This window comes from Erpetoichthys calabaricus, chromosome 4, assembly GCF_900747795.2.
Source record: "Erpetoichthys calabaricus chromosome 4, fErpCal1.3, whole genome shotgun sequence".
NCBI lineage: Eukaryota > Metazoa > Chordata > Cladistia > Polypteriformes > Polypteridae > Erpetoichthys > Erpetoichthys calabaricus.
The window spans coordinates 29,798,313-29,817,274 of NC_041397.2; the positions used below are offsets into that span (position 1 = coordinate 29,798,313).

General features: G+C 38.9%; 1 protein-coding gene across 2 annotated transcripts in view; it reads left to right on the forward strand.

Moving 5' to 3' along the window:
- The first annotated feature begins 4,353 nt into the window (after nucleotides 1–4,353).
- Nucleotides 4,354–18,962, forward strand: part of LOC114649920 (uncharacterized) — a 47,538-nt gene continuing 32,929 nt past the window's right edge. The window contains exons 1-2 of one of the 2 annotated variants that reach the window (XR_007934806.1): nucleotides 4,354–4,505; nucleotides 8,755–8,854. Coding sequence is in view for 1 of the 2 variants with exons in the window: in XM_028799295.2 (XP_028655128.1) it covers nucleotides 8,757–8,854 (98 nt within the window). In the remaining variant the exon portion in view is untranslated. The remainder of the gene's footprint in view (nucleotides 4,506–8,754; nucleotides 8,855–18,962) is intronic. The other variant, XM_028799295.2, reaches the window with a different exon arrangement.

Genomic DNA, 18,962 nt, shown 5'->3' on the forward strand with positions numbered 1-18,962 from the left:
CTGGTCACTATTTATGGCGTGGATGTACAGGTGGTGCACTTCTACAAGTACTTGGGGTTCACAGCAATGCCAAGTTGGACTGGTCTCTCATATCACAGAGGAATATTATAAGGACAGGGCAGGCTCTTTTTTCCTTAGGAGATGGTGTTCCTTTAATGTATAAGGCAACATCCTTCACATCTTCTACAACTCTGATGGCCAGTGACATTTTCTATGCTGTAATGCAGGCCTGTCTTAACAGCAGCATGGGCCCCCAGCCAAAGTAGTATGCTGTGGCCCCAGTTCTGATAGCAATACATAGGCGCCCACAATGTTTCAGCTGCCTGTGCTCCTGGGGCCCCCAACCTGCCCCCATACGTTAAGATGGCCTTGCTGTGATGTACTTGGCTGGTAACATCACTTCAAGATAAGCCCACCGAATCCACAAGTTAATAAAAAGGACAGGCTCGGGTGTGACACTCTGGACCCCGTAGAGGTCATAGCGAAGGAGAGGATTAAAACAAAACTGTGTGCCATTAGGAACAATGCTGCACATCCTCTGACACACTAACACAGAAGACTTTCACCCAATGAATCATTCAGCTGAAGTGTGTCAAGAAATGCTACTGGGGCTCCTTTATACCAACAGTAATAAGAATGCATGATGCCTCATTGTAACTGTGAAAGTCATAAGTTTTTTCTTTTTAGGTGCTCTGGCATGTGTTCAGGCCATAGTGCGCGTGTGTGTGGGGAGGGGGATGAGGGGTGCCATAACTTCCTCTCAAAAAAAAAAAAAAACAAAACCATAGTAAACTTTTCATGCCACATTTTTTTTTTTTTAAATTTACTTCCCTATTTATGCGATAGCTCACTCAAGCAAATAGAACAGGTATTCTTAGCCACGTGAAAAATGGTACCAGGAATATGATAAAATGATTATTTCCAGATCCTGTGTGTTGTCAGAAAAATGCATCAGAAACACAAAGGGCATGTTTTCTTATATTGAAACTTCTGCCGCTCTAAGTTTTTAGGCTTTTACTTTCTAGAGGTGCCCCATTAGCCTTCACTGTAAAGCACTAACGCGGGCAAGATTTTTTTTTAATTTATATAAAAGACACCGAACTATAGAATACAACTTAGCCTATACCGTGTTTGTGAAAAAATAACGGACTTGGAAAAATATTGAAATTATCCTTTAAGATACCTGAAACTCGTTTCCAGAAATCTCAAGATAGGTTCCTTTACATTTTTAAATATCTGCAATACATTTTGAGAAATCTCAAATATAAGAAATCTTAAAATGCATTTGAGGCATCTCTAAATAATCCTGCTTACCATAAATCACATTTAAAGTTAACGTGACATTCGATATTCATTTGACATCCTTTCGCTCAGTGTCTCCGAATTCCCAAGCAATAATTCAATTACAGTTAAACGACTGCAGATAAACTGGGCATGAAGTTGCAAAATGTGTATCTACCATCAAAGATACTTTTTTAAAATTTTTGGATGATGCTTCTCTTGCTCCCAGTGACATGCGGTGAGGTTCATAGCTGGTAAGGCACGGACTCCTTCAGAGTCAGATTTACAAACCTATGAACCCAAAAAGAGTAGCTTATTCACTATGCAGTTGGCAGCATGCACTTTGACTACTACACTTGACTTTCTGATATCGCTAACTTATTGGCGCCCCTGCATAGAACAGCTGCATCAAGCACCTGTTGGGCTCACATGCGCCCCCTTCAGGGTGGCACGGTACTCTCTGGCTCACCTTGTGCTTTTTCACTGCGGTTTTATGACCGATCAAGCAAGACTAGATATGTCACACACATTCATTAAAGATAATAGCCAGACTGTGGAAAGTCAGGGTGTATAATAAACGTGTCTGCAAACATATTGGCGACATACAGAGAGACAGCAACAGGCACAGGCCAATTGCATGCATCAACCCAGTGTGTGAGGGACAGCGCTGTGTGAGGCGAGGTTCGTTCCTACCTCACCTTGCGTTTCTCCCCTGTATTTGATCAGCGCAAGACCTTTTATTCGAAGGACATGAAGAATTTCAAGATTTAATATGCACAAGGGGTAACACTGCAAAAGCAGCCCAGACCAGAAAAGACGGCTGGCAAAAAGTGGCCATCAAATTAAACGCTAAGTAGTGTGCATTGTACTTACTGAATGCAGCGTTTCATTTCCTATGTGTCAGATTAATTATTATTTAATGTCATAATTCCAGATCAAACGTGAGCACAAGGAGAACATGGGAACAGGTTAAAGTGAAGTACAAGAATATACTTCAGACTGGTAAATATTGGATATTTAACTATTTAAAGAATTGTTGACAAAGAATCATATATAATATAAAAAAACATTAATTTTAAAGCTAATAAGGAGGCAGACAAGCAAAAAACAGGTGGAGGTCCATGCGGTCCAGACCTAACCCCTGCAGAAGAGTTGGCTCTCCAGCAAAATGCCTGTTGCCCTGTTTCTGAGGGCATTCCAGGGGGAAGCTCCTCCTCTGAACCAGTGGCTGGTTGCAGTGGTCACTTCATTTCAGGTAAAGGATGGTCATTGCATATTTCTCCTCCATGTGTGCTATAGGTATGTTCCATATAGCCCTCTTTTTTGTTGGGTCAGTTGCAGGGAATGTCATATCCCTTGAACCTGTGTCTGACCAACGAGATATTGACGAAGGTCAAATATTTGATGAGTACACTGTCTGATTATTCATCAGGAGGAGAGGTACATTTTCCAAATAATGTTTGATCAAACTCCACTCTGATCAGTCCCATGTGCCCCAATCACATTTGGAAATCCTGGTAATGAGAATGTTAGGCTGATTGTGGGATTCTTTATGGAACTGTGGGTGTTTTAGACTGCGTACCTACATGCAATGGCATGATACGCCTCTTATTGTCTGCACATGCAGGTGTCCAGGAAACACAATGAAAACCTGAAGGAAATGTTTCGGAGCCATACAGACTTTACGAATTGCCTGGCAAACTGCACTTTTCGATAGATGATGTTCCGCATCGCCTACAGTATATAAAAAGTGCCTCTTGCAAGAAACCTCAAAGCAATGCCTACTGTCTGTGTGGTTGCGAGAGCCCGACTTCGCCGAGATTGACTTCGAATATACGGAGCTAATAAATCTTTGTGGTACAATATCCCCCCTCAGCTAAAGCGGTATGTTTCGTATAGAATTTCCTCCGGGAGCAATAAAGGATCTTGCCGATCGCGCGAAACCCTCTCTCTCTGTATGAAATTCTCTTCGTAGAATTTGCGCACCAATATCAATTGGTCGCTCATTCATGAACGGCGAAGCCATAACTGGATGACTTCCACGCACCGTCACTGATCACGTGTGTAAACTAATCCTTGTTTACGTAGAACAAACCTGCTCCGACTCCGAGCAGGTTTGCGGATTAGGATGTGTTGCTATGACAACACTTCCAGCAAGAGTTTCGAAAAACCGACAGATCCAGGATCAGGCCAAATCGTCAACAATTACATCCGGCTAAACGACTAATCCACGTACGAAAAACACCCCCCAGATCTTGAATGCTTAACTTTATAAACAGTACTTTCTAACACATTACACCTTAAACATAGAAATGAACATTGCAGAACTAATTGTAGGTATATTATTTCCATTCTAATATAATGCACATTTACTTCTCTAATTTAATGCTTAAGTAATAACATAACTCTACACAGAAAACATAATTAAAATTGCACAGACCAGTGGACAAATGTTATATTATATATATATAAACACTTTTCACAATGTCACCTGCCTCCCCGGACCGCACGTCCCCGCTTGCTCCCAATGACGCCAGCACCGCCTCCTATCTTGTAGATAAAGCAAGTTTAAAAAAAAAAAAAAAAATGGATTTTAATAAAATCGCCGAACATTACTAAACACTCCGATCAAATTCCCTACCTGTTGCATGTCCATTTCTGCCCCATGTGCCCTCTTCCAGTTTATCCAATCTGCCTTGAAAGTTCTGTCTCCGGTAAAACTGTCGGCCAGTTCAGGGGTGGCTTCCGTTTGCCTGGACAGACGTCGACTCCCCGACGCTGCCCAGGAGAAATCAGTCAAATAAGTCTGCTGGCATGTTAATAATAAATGAATGAAACCAAACCTTGAAATTTCATTTTGGTGATTCTTGCGAGGTTTATCATCAACATTAGATGGTTACGATGCATTTGATTTATTTCTCAGGGCTTCCGGATGTTATTACAGCGCATCCCCCTGATCTGTCAATGACTTAATTAGCGACAAAATCCTCTTCCATCACGAGATTTTGTGGACGGCGCGCTGGGGTCAATTGATGCCGGTGCTGAAGCGGACGCCTCAGTTAAAAGCAGCTGCAGCAGAGCGGCGCGGCGCTGATCAACACGTGCCGCTGGCGAACTGGCAAGTCTTTCGGCCGCACATTTCCACGTGCCTTCTTTACGTTTGCGAGAATTATTATTTTGAGTGTAAGAAACTCCAGAACGACTTTAAAACACTATTACAAACGGTAAGACTTGTAGATTGGGGAGTGGTGGTCTTGGTGTATTAACGCCTTTCGGTAAATGTGTCTTAATACCTTTTGATTGACACGATTTTTGAATTGGAATGGTCTTCAAGCGGCATTTGTGATTCACAACTAAAGGGGCAATCAGATTTGAATAGACTGTGATCACAAATATCAGAAAGTTAAACCTTTCAATTAGGTTTGTATTTTAACACTTGGTCGATTTAAAAAAAAAATCTGTCCATTGCCAAACTTGCTTAAAGTTTTAATTATTTGGTTTATGCAAGGAAAAAACACACTGAATATAAAAGTTGTGGTTTTCATTGACTTCGTTGTTTAAGTCGGCATATCTTCTAACTGTTTACGAGTTTTACATTGCAACAGTTTTAAAGAGCACAGGGCCATTCATCTCAATGTACTTACCAAGCCTGTTCACTTTACTAAACCAAAGTACCCATTTAGAGGGTCCCTAAAATCCTAGTCTGCAACACTTTTAGCTGGTTTAGGTTTAGGTTTATTTGTCATATATAGGTTAACACAGGGTCAACAAACAATGAAATGTGTATGACGAGAAAAACCAGTCACTCAGCCTAGATCCAATAAAGCTAAAAAAAAAAAAAAAATGTACAAGTTAAAAATAGACAAGCCATATAAAATAAAATGTGTACGTATAAAAGAAGTTATAGAGCAATATGAGTTGGATGAGCAGCAAGTACAAATGACAGTTATTGCACAGATAATGTTTTATAAGTACAGATGCATATTCCATAAAGTGCAGATGCATGTTCCAGTCAGTATTCAGAGTGTGTGCAGGTACAGTTTGTGTGTGAGTAGTGCAATGTAGATGTAATGTAAGTGTATGTAAGTGTTCAGGTGTTGCTGTTGAGGAGTCGAATGGCCTGGTGGTAAAAACTGTTCTTAAGTCTTGTAGTCCGAGCAGCCAGACTCCTGTATCGTCTGCCAGATGGCTGTGGTCCTTTATGATGCTGCTTGTCTTACGCAGGCACCGATGGAGGTAAATGTCTTCAATGGCAGGAAGACTATTGCCCGTGATGTGCTCTGCTGCCTTCACCACTCTCTGTAGTGATTTCCGGCTGCTGGCAGAGCAGCTCCCATACCAGACGGTAATGCAGCCCGTCAGCAGACTCTCGACCACACTCCCGTAAAAGTTTGAGGTGATGTTGGCATTCATGCCAAACTTCCTCAGCCTTCTCAGGAAGTAGTCGCTGGCGAGCTTTCTTAACCACAGTGTCTATGTGAAGGGTCCACTAGAGATCCTCGGTGATGTTTACTCCGAGGGACTTGAAGCTGTTAACCCTTTCAACTTCTACGCCGCTTATGTAGATGGCCTGGTGTTCTCTGCCTTGTTGTTTCCGATAGTCCACGATCATCTCCTTGGTTTTGCTGACGTTAAGAGACGAGTTGTTATCCAGGCACCAATTACTCAATGCCAGCACCACCTCTCTTTAGGCCGTCTCATCGTTGTCAGTGATAAGGCCTATGATGGTTGTGTCGTCTGCAAACTTGATGATGGTGTTTGTGCCGTGTTTTGCAACACAGTCGTGGGTGAACAAGGAATACAAGAGGGGGCTAAGCACACAGCCCTGCGGCGCTCCTGTGTTTAAAATGAGTGATGAGGACGTGTGTTTGCAAATGTTATGTTCCTATAGTTTGTGTGAAGATCAGTTTCCTAACTTTTCTACAAAAATTCCCAGTAACCAGATTCCATTTGTCGGAGTGTTATTGTTGAAGAATCCATTTGACCCTAGAAACTTAATAATTTTGACCACTTCAATCATGTCACTTCTCAGTCTCCAGTAGCTTAAATAGAAAAGGTTACTCTTTCAGTTTTTTGTTGTAGCTCATACATTGCAGTCCTGAAGTCAATCATTGATTTCTGGACTTTCCCTAGTGCTGCTATGTCTTTATTGTATTATGAAAGCCAAAAGGCCACATAATATTTCAAACAAGGCCTCATGCTCCTAACCTCGCTCTTTCTCTTACTAGTGCGTTGTATAACCATGCCAAATTGTACTCCACACATTGTGCTGCATATCCTAACATCCATATTACTCTTATTTATTAATTTACTCTCACGTCTTTTGGATGTGGACAATGAACAAGTCCATTATATCTCCCAAGTCATTTACATATGGTGTACTTTCAAGTTTCATAAAAACACGGAACATTTAACAAATGAGAGGAGACCATTCAGTCCTTCGAGCTAAGCTGTCCCTGTATCTTATCCAGATACTTCTTAAGGGCTAACCAAGATTCTGATTTAATTACGTGTCTCGGTAATTTGTTTCAGACTCCCGTAACTCTTCGCATAGAAAATTGCTTCCTCACTTCTGTCTTAAACTCGCAACCCCTTATTTCCACCGGTATTTTTGTTAATGAGATTAAACTATTAGTTTCAGACCTCTACCGTTATGCATTCAAATACTTTATATAACATTTTATTAATTTTTATGCATGATAATTTATATTTATTAACATACAGGCAGATTACATGAGTTACCTAGGCTCAGACAGTGAGACAGTGATGGGAATAATTGTTGGTCTTGTGATGTAAGGTTCACGGTGTTAGCTGTGGGCAGCATGGTAGAGTAACTAACTTCACTGCTGTTATGATTTCTTCAACTTGTACCATTCCATATTTGTAATTTAAAAAAGTTTAAACATGTCAAGTGTTGATTTGTGCATGTTATCAGATCTAATATGCTATGACTGCACATGTTATGGCATAGGTTTAAAAATTAGGGGAGCAACTGTCCTTGAGTGAACAGTGCAGAATAAAACTAGTCCTCGGCAGTGGTAAAAATAATTGTAGACCCCAATCTTGATGTGTTAAACGATGAACTGGCTACAAAATAAAGTTTTAGCCTATAGCAAAAAGCAAGTGTCAAGTCCCAAATTCAAATGCAGCAGTTTACAGGCATTTACTTATTAATGATTCCGGAATTCAGAAATAAGTAACTGTTGAAATTCTTTGTATCGACTGCACATGCTTGGCGAAATTGGTTGTGTTAGCACTTTTAGTTGGTATTGTGCAGTAGGAAGTCATGCATACAAGCTTGCATGTATTTTGTGGGTTTTACATCCCCATTTCCTACAAAGGCAAGGTATTTTCAGATGCCACCCCAGCTTCCCTCATTGTCATCTAAGTATGCTGGTTGAATGGCTGACACTGCTGAAGTAGCCATATATGTATATGTGTATGTATATAATATTATAAAATTGTTTATTTATTATTCTACTGTACGGTAGCACAGCTTGCAAAGTACTGTGTAGACTCTGCTTACATAATATTGTCTGTTTCCACTGCTTTAAAAGAGAAATTACAGTGAACATTTGACAAGGCAAAACTATATAAAGTTGAAAACGACAATGTGTGTGGCTTTTAGTGGTTTAGCATTAAGGTAAACAAGTTACTATTTACTCTGCATTAATACTGCATAAGAAAACTACTTCAAGGTACTTCATCTTGTTACAATTATAAAATTCCTATATTAATTTGTTAACATGTCATCATGTAAAAACACAAGTGGGAGCTTTGGACGCAGTGTGACATTGTACTGTAGATGAAGTTCAAATTATGAGGCTCGACAATTGTTCAAATGCAGCTCTCAAAAACAATACAGGTCAATTCATTTTAATTAGACTATATTCTTTCCAAATCTAAATAGCAAGATAAAATCTTGGATTCTGAAGTTGTAAAGCTTATACTCTTGGATGAAAGTAAAAGTGCATTTTGTGAAATTATTCACCTTAAAATTCTTCTTTTCATCTTCAATTTTTAAACCAATTACCATGCAACTTAACCATACTAAATTCCTGTACTGTTTTTTCCTCTCTGTGTGTCAAACATATGTAAGTCGCATTTGCCAGTAAAATTTTTTTTTATTATTTTAAATATCACACTGTAAAGGTAAACAATAACTGCAAAGGAGAAAAACGTAATCTTTTACCTTTTAAGTGTTTTTCAGTGTTGCAATATTCTTGTGATAATTAGCGTGCAGAACCTTTAATACAAATGCTCCCAAATTAGAATAAAGTTCCATTGGGTGATGATGGTAACTTTGTCTAAATAACCAAGCTAAAAGACACACATCTTATGTAATATTCAGTAACTTAAGCCATTTAAAAATGTATTTTGTAATTTTATTAATAAAAATAAACGTGTATATGTAGAACATTGAAAGGAGATATTTTATTATGTTATTTTTCCCTCTTTATAATTTTTCTTTAGATATGAATGAAAATTCCCAAAAACAAGTTTTATTTGTGGATACTAAAATTGTACAGAATGATTCAGAATTCTGTGAATCAAGGTCTAAATGCATCAAAAGGTTTGTCATATTGTTTAATTTTTTTTCTGTTTCTTTCTTACTGTGAACATGTTCCTGCGTGTTTGCATTGATGTTTGTAAAACATTCTTTAGGAAAAAAAAATGACCTAAAAACTACAAAAGCCTGTGACTAATAACTTTTACTGTATGAAGTAAAAAGAAAAACTGTTTTGTAGATATTTTTGAATTCTTAATATTTTCACAATGTATTGCTTTGGGTACATTTAATTTGATATTTGAGTTACACTTAAGATCTGAATATTTGGATAGCTAAATCTTTCTTTCTTAGTGAACTTTTTATGCAACATAGTTCACATAGACTTGGTGGTTATCATTTGTCCCAATATTTTTATCATGTTTCATTTGACAACATTCATTAACTCTTTAAAATATTTAAGAAAGGTGAAATGTTTAAAGGAATACTCCAGCCAAGAAAAATGTATCTGTTATGTACTACATGTTGTTTATAGTAATGGGCGTGAGAAACTTTTATTCTCATATTCTATTGGTGAATGAATAAGACAAAATTGATAGATTCAGTGAGTTTCGATGGGGAGCAACACTAAACTATTTCAAAACATCCAGGAAGAAAATCTAAAATTGCTTGTGACGCATAATTCACATTTCAAGTATTCGGTCCTATGCTGCTTACAGCTTCAATCACTTCCTCTTGTGCATGTTCAAGTGGAATTGAGCTCGTAAATTGAAGAGCTGCCTCTCGATTACAACCTGCTTGAGTTTATTGTCATATGTACATTGTATATGTAGTACAATGAAAAATTCTTAACTGTTTCCTCAGGCCAGTGACAATAGTGCAATACTAACAAAGATGCACACAGAAAAAATGCATAAAGTGCAATATACAGTATTATACGATATGCATTTGCAAGTTACTGTATTGTGTGTGTGTGTGTGTGTGTATGTGTGTATGTACTGTATATACTGTGTGTACACACATGAACTTTAATAACATCCCATTCTTAATACATAGGCTTTACTATGGAGTTGGCCCACCTTTTACAATAATACAATACAATTTATTTTTGTATAGCCCAAAATCACACAAGAAGTGCCACAATGGGCTTTGACAGGCCCTGCCTCTTGACAGCCCCCCAGCCTTGACTCTCTAAGAAGACAAGGAAAAACTCCCAAAAAAAACCTTGTAGGGGAAAATGGAAGAAACCTTGGGAAAGGTCGATCAAAGGGAGACCCCTTTCCCGGTAGGTTGGGCATGCAGTGTGTCAAAAGAAGGGGGTCAATACAATACAATACAATACACAGAACAGCTTTTGCAACTATAACGGTGTCGGCTCTTCTGGGAGGACTTTCCACAAGGTGTAGCAGTGTGGTTATGGTAATTTTTGACCATTCATCCAAGAGAGCATTTGTGAAGTCAGGCACTGATGTTGGACGAGAAGTTCTGCAAAAGGCGCAAAGGTGTTCTATCGCGTTGAGGTCAGGGCTCTGTGCAGGCTAGTCAAGTTCCTCCACACCAAACTCACTCATCCATTTCTTTATAAACCTTGCTGTGTGCACTGGTGCACAGTCATGTTGAAACAGGAAGGGGCCATCTCCAAACTGTTCCCACAAAGTTGGGAGCAAGAAATTATCCAAAATGGCTTTGTATGCTGAAGCATTAAGAGTTCCTTTCACTGGAACTAAGGGGCCAAGCCCAACCCCTGATTAACAATACTTGATATGTGTTACGTATTGAACTAGATTGACCCTTGTATGTAGAAGATTTCTAAAGCTTAAACTGTTTTAAATACACGGGGTTGGGCCATGGCTGCCATACAAGTGATGCCTCAAAAATTGTTTTGGATACCTCCAAATTGAAAAGTTTGAGTTACTTTTGTCTATTTTTTTTCTCCCTTATCAATCTTAAATACAAAATGTAGCCACACATTTGTTGTGAAGCTATTTTTACTGTGGCTGGATCTACCATTATTATTGCTGTAAGTCAGCAAATTTTGACAAGGTCCAGCTGCTGTTGTTTCATCCAAATATGTATCTTGGGTAAATAATTTGTGTGTTTTTTTGTTTTTGAGCCAATTGTACTTTAAGCTGAATTTCCCAATGGAATAACCTGGGCAAAAATGCAGGCCAGTGTGTGTGCGCATGTCTGTGCGTTTTTAATTTTTTTTTTTTTTTTTTTTTAAGACCTTTAGTAAAAAAAAAAAAAAAACATGGTTTATGGGGAAAATAGACAATGAAGGTCAAAGTGTAGGGGGAAGGTGAGGAATTCAATTGCTCTGCAGCCATTTAAACTTGTTATATACAGTATGTTAAATCACCAACATTTTTTTGTTTTTGTATTCTTAATTGTTTAAAAACTGACAAACTTGTTTTTCCATTCCAATGTTGACACTGATATGCGATTTATCAAATCTTGTTGTCAAATGAACACATTGTTTAATATTCATGTTTAATGCCTGGATAATGTGTTAGCTGTATCTCATTTGTGACTTTTCTAAATTTGAATATAGTTAAATCTAACCTTGTAAATCAGCATTCTATATTATAATATACCTTTTTCAAATTTTGTACAAGAAGGTCATTGCAGTCTGCTCGTTGGATGTGTCCATGTACACATGGAATCACTTTACCTGCAAGAAATGGCAAAGCTAGTTGCAAAAGCTGCTTATAACCCAAACTTGTCTTGGGAACTATCTCTAGCTTACAATTTAATAAACCCACAAAGAACAGGGAAATAAGTATACGGATCAAACAACTGCAGTACTGTATATTTCTGTCTTGTTGTAACACTTTACTTTTGTCAAACATGCTTTTAACAAAGTGGTCCTCAGGATTATTTTGCATAGTACTGTTGCCAAAATATGCCAACATGGAAGAGCAAACATTAATAAAATTGAAACTTGTGACAATTTTAAAATATCTTTAGCAAAACTGCCTTAGTGCTCCTGGAGACTTGGTTTGAATCACAAACACAAACTCCTGGCTTGGATAACGAAGAGCTGCTACTGTCAATACAGGCTTGTAGGTGGCAGTAAGTTGAGGTTAGAACTGCTCAGTTATGCCACTGGTTTATATTTAAAGACACTAATATTTGGGTTGAGCAGTGTCCACGAAAGGAATGGGCATAGTAAGCCTTGATTCCTTCTGTGAAGTCACCAGCATTAATAATGATTCATCCAGAAGACGTTGGTACAGAGTCAATAATTTTGGTTGCTAAGTTATCCAAGATGATGCAATTTACATTCCCTGGAAGTGACATGGACTAATTCAGTCTGCAATTCAATGCCTGGATCACACATTTAGTTCTAATTTATACTGTGCTCCCTTTTTCATCACGCACATTCACAAAAATCTCCAGTCCTCCTCCTGCTTTTTCTACTCGTCTGTTCAAACCCGTCCAGCATTAAAGTAGCATCTGAAGTAAGAGTTTGTTCTCTGCAATACCCAAATATCATAGTACCTGAGTATACATTAAGAAAATGGATGGACATATAATAATCATATCACTTTTTATAGCAAATGTGCAGTATAATTAACCATTTTAATAATATAAAAGTGTTAAAACCTTTCACAAAAAGTTAGTGCAGTAGACACTCCCTTTCAATAAATAATTTTCTCAAATCTAGTACTACTGTATTTTAAGACACCATCTACCTTAGTGATTTCTGGCATCTTAAATTGCTAGTATCGCAATGATAAATTACAGATGTACTCCTATAAACATTTTGCAGTCATATATAGATTTCTTACAGCACTGGTGTTCTCACTCATCTCTGTAGAACTCTGCTGCTCCCTGTGGTGGTATAAATAGTAATTGTCTCATCCATACATGCTCCATCTTCCTCATTAATTGTACAGAAACCCATTTCAAATAAAATCCATGATATTCTAAATAAAGTATTTTATAATGCAGATCTTGTAATACTTTAGAGATGATGGTGTGACCTTTTAGTATTAAATGTATGCTTAAGATGGGCACTAGGAGACTGACAGGTTAACACCTCATAATTTATTTGATGAGGTTAAATCTTTGCCCTAATAACTGCATTGTTAAATTATATTAAAATGCAGTTTAATCCATTTTTTAATAGAGACAAGAATGTTAAAGTATTGTAGAGAAATATTCAAATAAAATTTTTGTTTGTTAAATTTAGTTTGTTGCAGAAAGCTGTATGGTGACAGGTTTACTTTAGCTTTTCTTTCTTGTATGAAATATATGTATTTTAGGTTAATTAAGTATAATGGCTTAGTATGTGACTGCCCTTTAATAGACAGGCGCCCATCTATAGTTGGTTTTACCACTCCTCTGAACTAGAAAGCTGGCGAGAAAATGACTGAAAGAAATTCACATGAGCACTTCAAGTGATGCACTTGTGTGTTGATCACTTTCTGATTAAATGTTTCATCAATTTTAAATGGTTTTTGAAGCTGTTCTTACTTGGAAGAATAAGTGAGAAATCTGGTCATGCTTTTTTTTTTTTTTTTTTTTTATATATATAAAACCCACAAATGCATAATGCGAAATCATTTTGTAGACAGTGTGGCCTTGTATAAATTATTGACTAATTTACAAATATGCCTGTTCAATACCAACCTCTTGTGTGTCTCTGAACAAGTCTTTCAACCTAGGGCTGCACAATTAATCATATATTAATCACAATTACAGTATATTTAAGATTGCCTCGATATAGTAATTGTGGAAATTGATTACAGCATTCTATTTAGTACTGCTGAACTCTCATAGATCAAGCTTTCCCAATTAAAAACTGCTTTAAACGGCAAATGGGTGTTTTAATCTGGCACTGACTCATACATTCCCTACGCATGAGAGCACTGATAAATCAGAAGAACTTCCATCATAAGACTAAATACTTGTTAAATGCTAAATGCATTTTTATGATTCTGATCCCAAACAACATTTTTTTTTTTAAATGTGCATGTATTTCATTTTTGTTTGCGCCATCTTCCAGAAAAAAACTGGTTTGTGTACTGCACAAACATTTATACAGCCATTTAAAATTCAACCACATAGTCCAGTATTAAAAGCACATAAAAACTAAACCAGTTGCACCAAGTTATCTGCAATAGTATTAACCATTACTTGTTTGTTATAACGACTGTCTTTATTCAGCTATTGAAAACAGTCTGATACCAGTAGTCCTCACGTTTTATTTATCAAAAGACTAGCCTCCAATTAAAATGCCACACAACATAGGTTTTAAAAAATGATCAACAGTCATGCCCTCCTGCAATTAATTTTCCAAATTTTACTTTATTCCAAATGTCAGACAATTTATTGAAATGAATCTGAAACAAGTAGCTCTTGCAACCAATTTGTGGTTGAGTAGAACTGTGGAAGCATGCTTGAGGATAACAGCTCATTATATTGATGAGGAATATACCGGTAATGTGAAAAGCAATGCTTCCTCTTTAAATGAGAGTGCCTTTTATTGAGTACTTTCCTCATCAACGGGGATGTCGCTGCTTAAGGACCGAGTCTGGTAACATAATACTGTACTTGAGCTTACAAAATTTTCACATGGATACATTTTAATATGTTTACATACATGTAAACACAATCTGATAGTTCTGTTAAACATTACCGTCATTTAAAATTTTATTAACTGCTTAAATTTTTAATACACATGCAACATATGTTTGCTAAATACAGCTGAACCCAAATTTAACATTTCTATATTTAACATTTTCCCACATTTTATATTTTTGGATAATGAGTGGTGGTGATGGATTTTTTTTTTTTTTTTCAGAAGTAACATTTATTTTGGAGGTAAAAAAAGAAGGAATACGTTTGTGTTCTACTTTTACTGATGCAGAAAATTATAAGAATATTTATGTATTTAAAGTGACTCAAATTGTATAAGAAGTGTGCTGTATCTTTAGTGTAAAAAGAGAGACATTATTAAACACTAAATCATTAATTTTTCAATTGATCCAGCATTTAACCATTTCATATTAATAATTTAAGTGGTTCCCTGCAAAGTGGGGGTTCTACTGTACTGTGTGTAAACAGAATACAAAGTATGCAGTTGGCAAGGTACACATTTCATTGTACTGTTAATTGAAATAATTAATCGCAATTATAATACCAGAGGCATCACAGTCAATTTATTTTGCTATAATCGTGCTATCTCTGTCTGTTTGTCCTTCTGTTGTTCAATTGATCTGTATCCGTTACATATTTCTGACATCACTGATTTGTCATAGGCATAAAATAAATCTTGGTGGTTGGGTAGAAGACTCATTAATGCTTTCCAGAGTCCACTTATTGAAGCTTTCCAACTTGTACTGATGCACAGTGGAGTCTGTACTCCTTGACTACATGACCCTAATATGGCAATGGCTCATGTCGGGACTAGTGTTGCGTGCTATATTGGTAACAAAAAAAAAAAAGTACATCGCCAAATTTCTTAAGGCCGAATGTGATAGACAACAGGAATCGACCGGAATCCCAGCCCCACAATGAACCACGATCCCTCACTTAGCCAGGAGGCTGGTATAGCAGCATGGATGGTCTGGCATCCTGGTGGGGTTGGACAGAAGACCCTTACCTGAGCAGGAGGCCAGTATAATGGGAGGACTCAGACAGATTTTCAAGGTGATCTGCTCCCCTGATAACTAAGCTAGGTGAACATATCCCTGGACTGGTGCACCTATGTACACATGCACATGACATACTGGGAATCAGTCCTACTGGGTTCCATGGGTACAACCACGGGAGCTGCAGGGAAGGATTTCCCCACTTTAGGAAGCTTCCACCTGACCTGGAAATGCTTTCTTTGGGAAATGTCTTGCGATTGGAAGTACTCTCGGGTCTGGTATACAATGCTTACCGGCGAGAAGTGGAGGAGGAAAAATAAGAGTTTTATGGTTTTCTAAACCTTGTAGTGAAGAACCCTGCTTAAAGCTATTTTATAAAATAAGCATTCACTTGAATCCTGGGACTTGTCTGGGGCTCTGTTACACCCCCTAATGGTCACAGGTACTATACTAGCATTGTGAAACTACATGAAAATCTGACTGAAATAGCTTTACCCTGCCTTTATTGAAAGTGACTCTCAGTGCCTTCTTCACATGAAGTGCTATGTTCTTGTAACTAGCAGAAAAGGTAATCACATTAACTGGGCTTTTGTTACATACTCATCAACTCAGAGGTGGAAAAGTTTTCTTATAACGTACATCACAAAAAGACTTGCATAAACAGAAAAAAAAACTAAGCTGAACACACGGCCCTTCAGTGCTCCTGGATTCAAATTGACACTGTTATAGATGCAGTCCTGACTCTACTAGTTAGAATATCGTGGATCCAGTTACATTGAATGACATTCAGTCCAGTTATTCTGAGCTTCACTGCTAAATTCTCATTGATGTGGTACTGCGTACCTGTTGGAATATAAGGTGTACCCAAGGATTACTTTTGAGAACGAAAGTAGAACCAGGAAATGGTCAAAAAGACAAAATGCAGTAAAAAAAAAAAAAAAAAAAAAAAAAAACACAAAGCAAGGGGTCAAAACCATGAAATAAAAACCTGAAAATGGTAACCAAGGGACAAAGAGAGTTAGTGTAGGGCAAACACAACCAAGCACTAGGCCCTACTTGAAATAGAAATTAACTACCACTAGTTAATTTCTAAAGAAGAGTTCTCACAATTTCATCAGGGTTATTTCTGCATTTACCCCAAAAACGCAGTAACCAGGAAATAATGACTCACTTAATTAGGCTAGGCGTCCATGAGAAACTGAAGTTGGTTGGAACAAAAACCTGCAGCCGAATTGGGTCCCCAGGACAGAGTTTGGGAACCACTAATATATGCAATGTCCAACCACTGAAAACACTTTAGATACATGATAGTAAAATTCATAGCCCCTGCAGAATGGTGGTGTGTGGGATGATGTCTGCCACTTGATTAGCACATGCCCTGGTGTACATGGCTGGGAACACCTTCTACACCCACCATTTTGGAAGTGTTCACACTCCTCAAGGATAGATAGATACTTTATTAATCCCAATGGGAAATTCACATTCTCCAGCAGCATACTGATACAATAAACAATATTAAATTAAAGATTGATGATAATGCAGGTAAAAAACAGACAATAACTTTGTATAATGTTAACGTTTACCCCCCCGGGTGGAATTGAAGAGTCAGATAGTTTGGGGGAGGAACGATCTCCTCAATCTGTCAGTGGAGCAGGACAGTGACAGCAGTCTGTCGCTGAAGCTGCTCTTCTGTCTGGAGATGATACTATTTAGTGGATGCAGTGGATTCTCCATAATTGATAGGAGCCTGCTGAGCGCCCGTCGCTCTGCCACAGATGTTAAACTGTCCAGCTCCATGCCAACAATAGAGCCTGCCTTCCTCACCAGTTTGTCCAGACGTGAGGCGTCTGTCTTCTTAATGCTGCCTCCCCAGCACACCACCACGTAGAAGAGGGCGCTCGCCACAACTGTCTGATAGAACATCTGCAGCATCTTATTGCGGATGTTGAAGGACGCCAGCCTTCTAAGGAAGTATAGTCGGCTCTGTCCTTTCTTGCACAGAGCATCAGTATTGGCAGTCCAGTCTAATTTATCATCCAGCTGCACTCCCAGATATTTATAGGTCTGCACCATCTGCACACAGTCACCTTTGATGATCATGGGGTCCATGAGGGGTCTGGGCCTCCTAAAATCCACCACCAGCTCCTTGGTTTTGATGGTGTTCAGTTGTAGGTGGTTTGAGTCGCACCATTTAACAAAGTCATTGATTAGGTCCCTATACTCCTCCTCCCCCAGCCCATTTCTGATGCAGCCCATGATAGCAGTGTCATCAGCGAACTTTTGCACGTGGCTGGACTCCGAGTTGTATTGGAAGTCCGATATATACAGGCTGAACAGGACCGGAGAAAGTACAGTCCCCTGTGGCGCTCCTGTGTTGCTGACCACAATGTCAGATGTGCAGTTCCCAAGACGCACATACTGAGGTCTGTCTTTAAGATAGTCCACGATCCATGCCACCAGGTATGAATCAACTCCCATCTCTGTCAGCTTGTACCTAAGGAGCAGAAGTTGGATTGTGTTGAAGGCGCTAGAGAAGTCTAGAAACATAATTCTTACTGCACCACTGCCTCTAAGTGGGAGAGGTATGGGTGTAGCATATAGATGATGGCATCCTATGCTCCCACCTTCTCCTGATATGCAAACTGCAGAGGGTCAAGGGCATGTTGAACCTGTGGCCTAAGGTGGTGAAGCAGCAGCCTCTCCATGGTCTTCATCACATGTGATGTCAGAGCAACAGGCCGGAAGTCATTCAGATCACTAGAACGTGATACCTTTGGGACTGGGGTGATACAAGATGTTTTCCAAAGTATCGGGACTCTCCCCTGTTCCAGGCTCAGGTTGAAGATGCGCTGTAGAGGACCCTCCAGCTCCGATGCACAGACCTTCAGCAGTCGTGGCAATACTCCATCTGGACCCGCTGCTTTGCTGGCACGAAGTCTCCTCGGCTCTCTGCTCACCTGCGCTGTTGTAATTATGGGTGGGGATGTCTTTCCTATGCTGGTATCAGCAGAAGGATGTGTGGAGGGTGCAGTACTCCGAGGTGAGAGTGAGAGTGGGTTAGGGTGGTCAAACCTGTTGAAGTTGTTCATTTGGTTTGCTCTCTTCACGTCTCTCTCGATGGTGGCACCTTGTTTCGAGCTGCAGCCAGTGATGATCTTCATCCCATCCCACACTTCCTTCATGCTGTTATTCTGCAACTTCTGCTCCAGCTTTCTCCTGTACTCCTCCTTCGCCACCCTGAGCTGGACTCGGAGTTCCTTCTGCACGCGCTTGAGCTCATGCTGATCACCGCTTTTAAAAGCCCTTTTTTTCTGGTTCAAAAGGCCCTTGATGTCACTTGTAATCCATGGCTTGTTGTTAGCATAGCAGCGTACAGTTCTTACTGGAATTACAATGTCCATACAGAAGTTGATGTAGTCAGTAGTGCAGTCAACAACCTCTTCAATGTTCTCACTATGTGATCCCTGCAGGATATCCCAGTCTGTAGTTCCAAAGCATTCTCTAAGAGCCTGCTCTGCCTATGGGGACCACTTCCTGAATGAGCGTGTAGTTGTAGGATCTACTCTATTTATAGA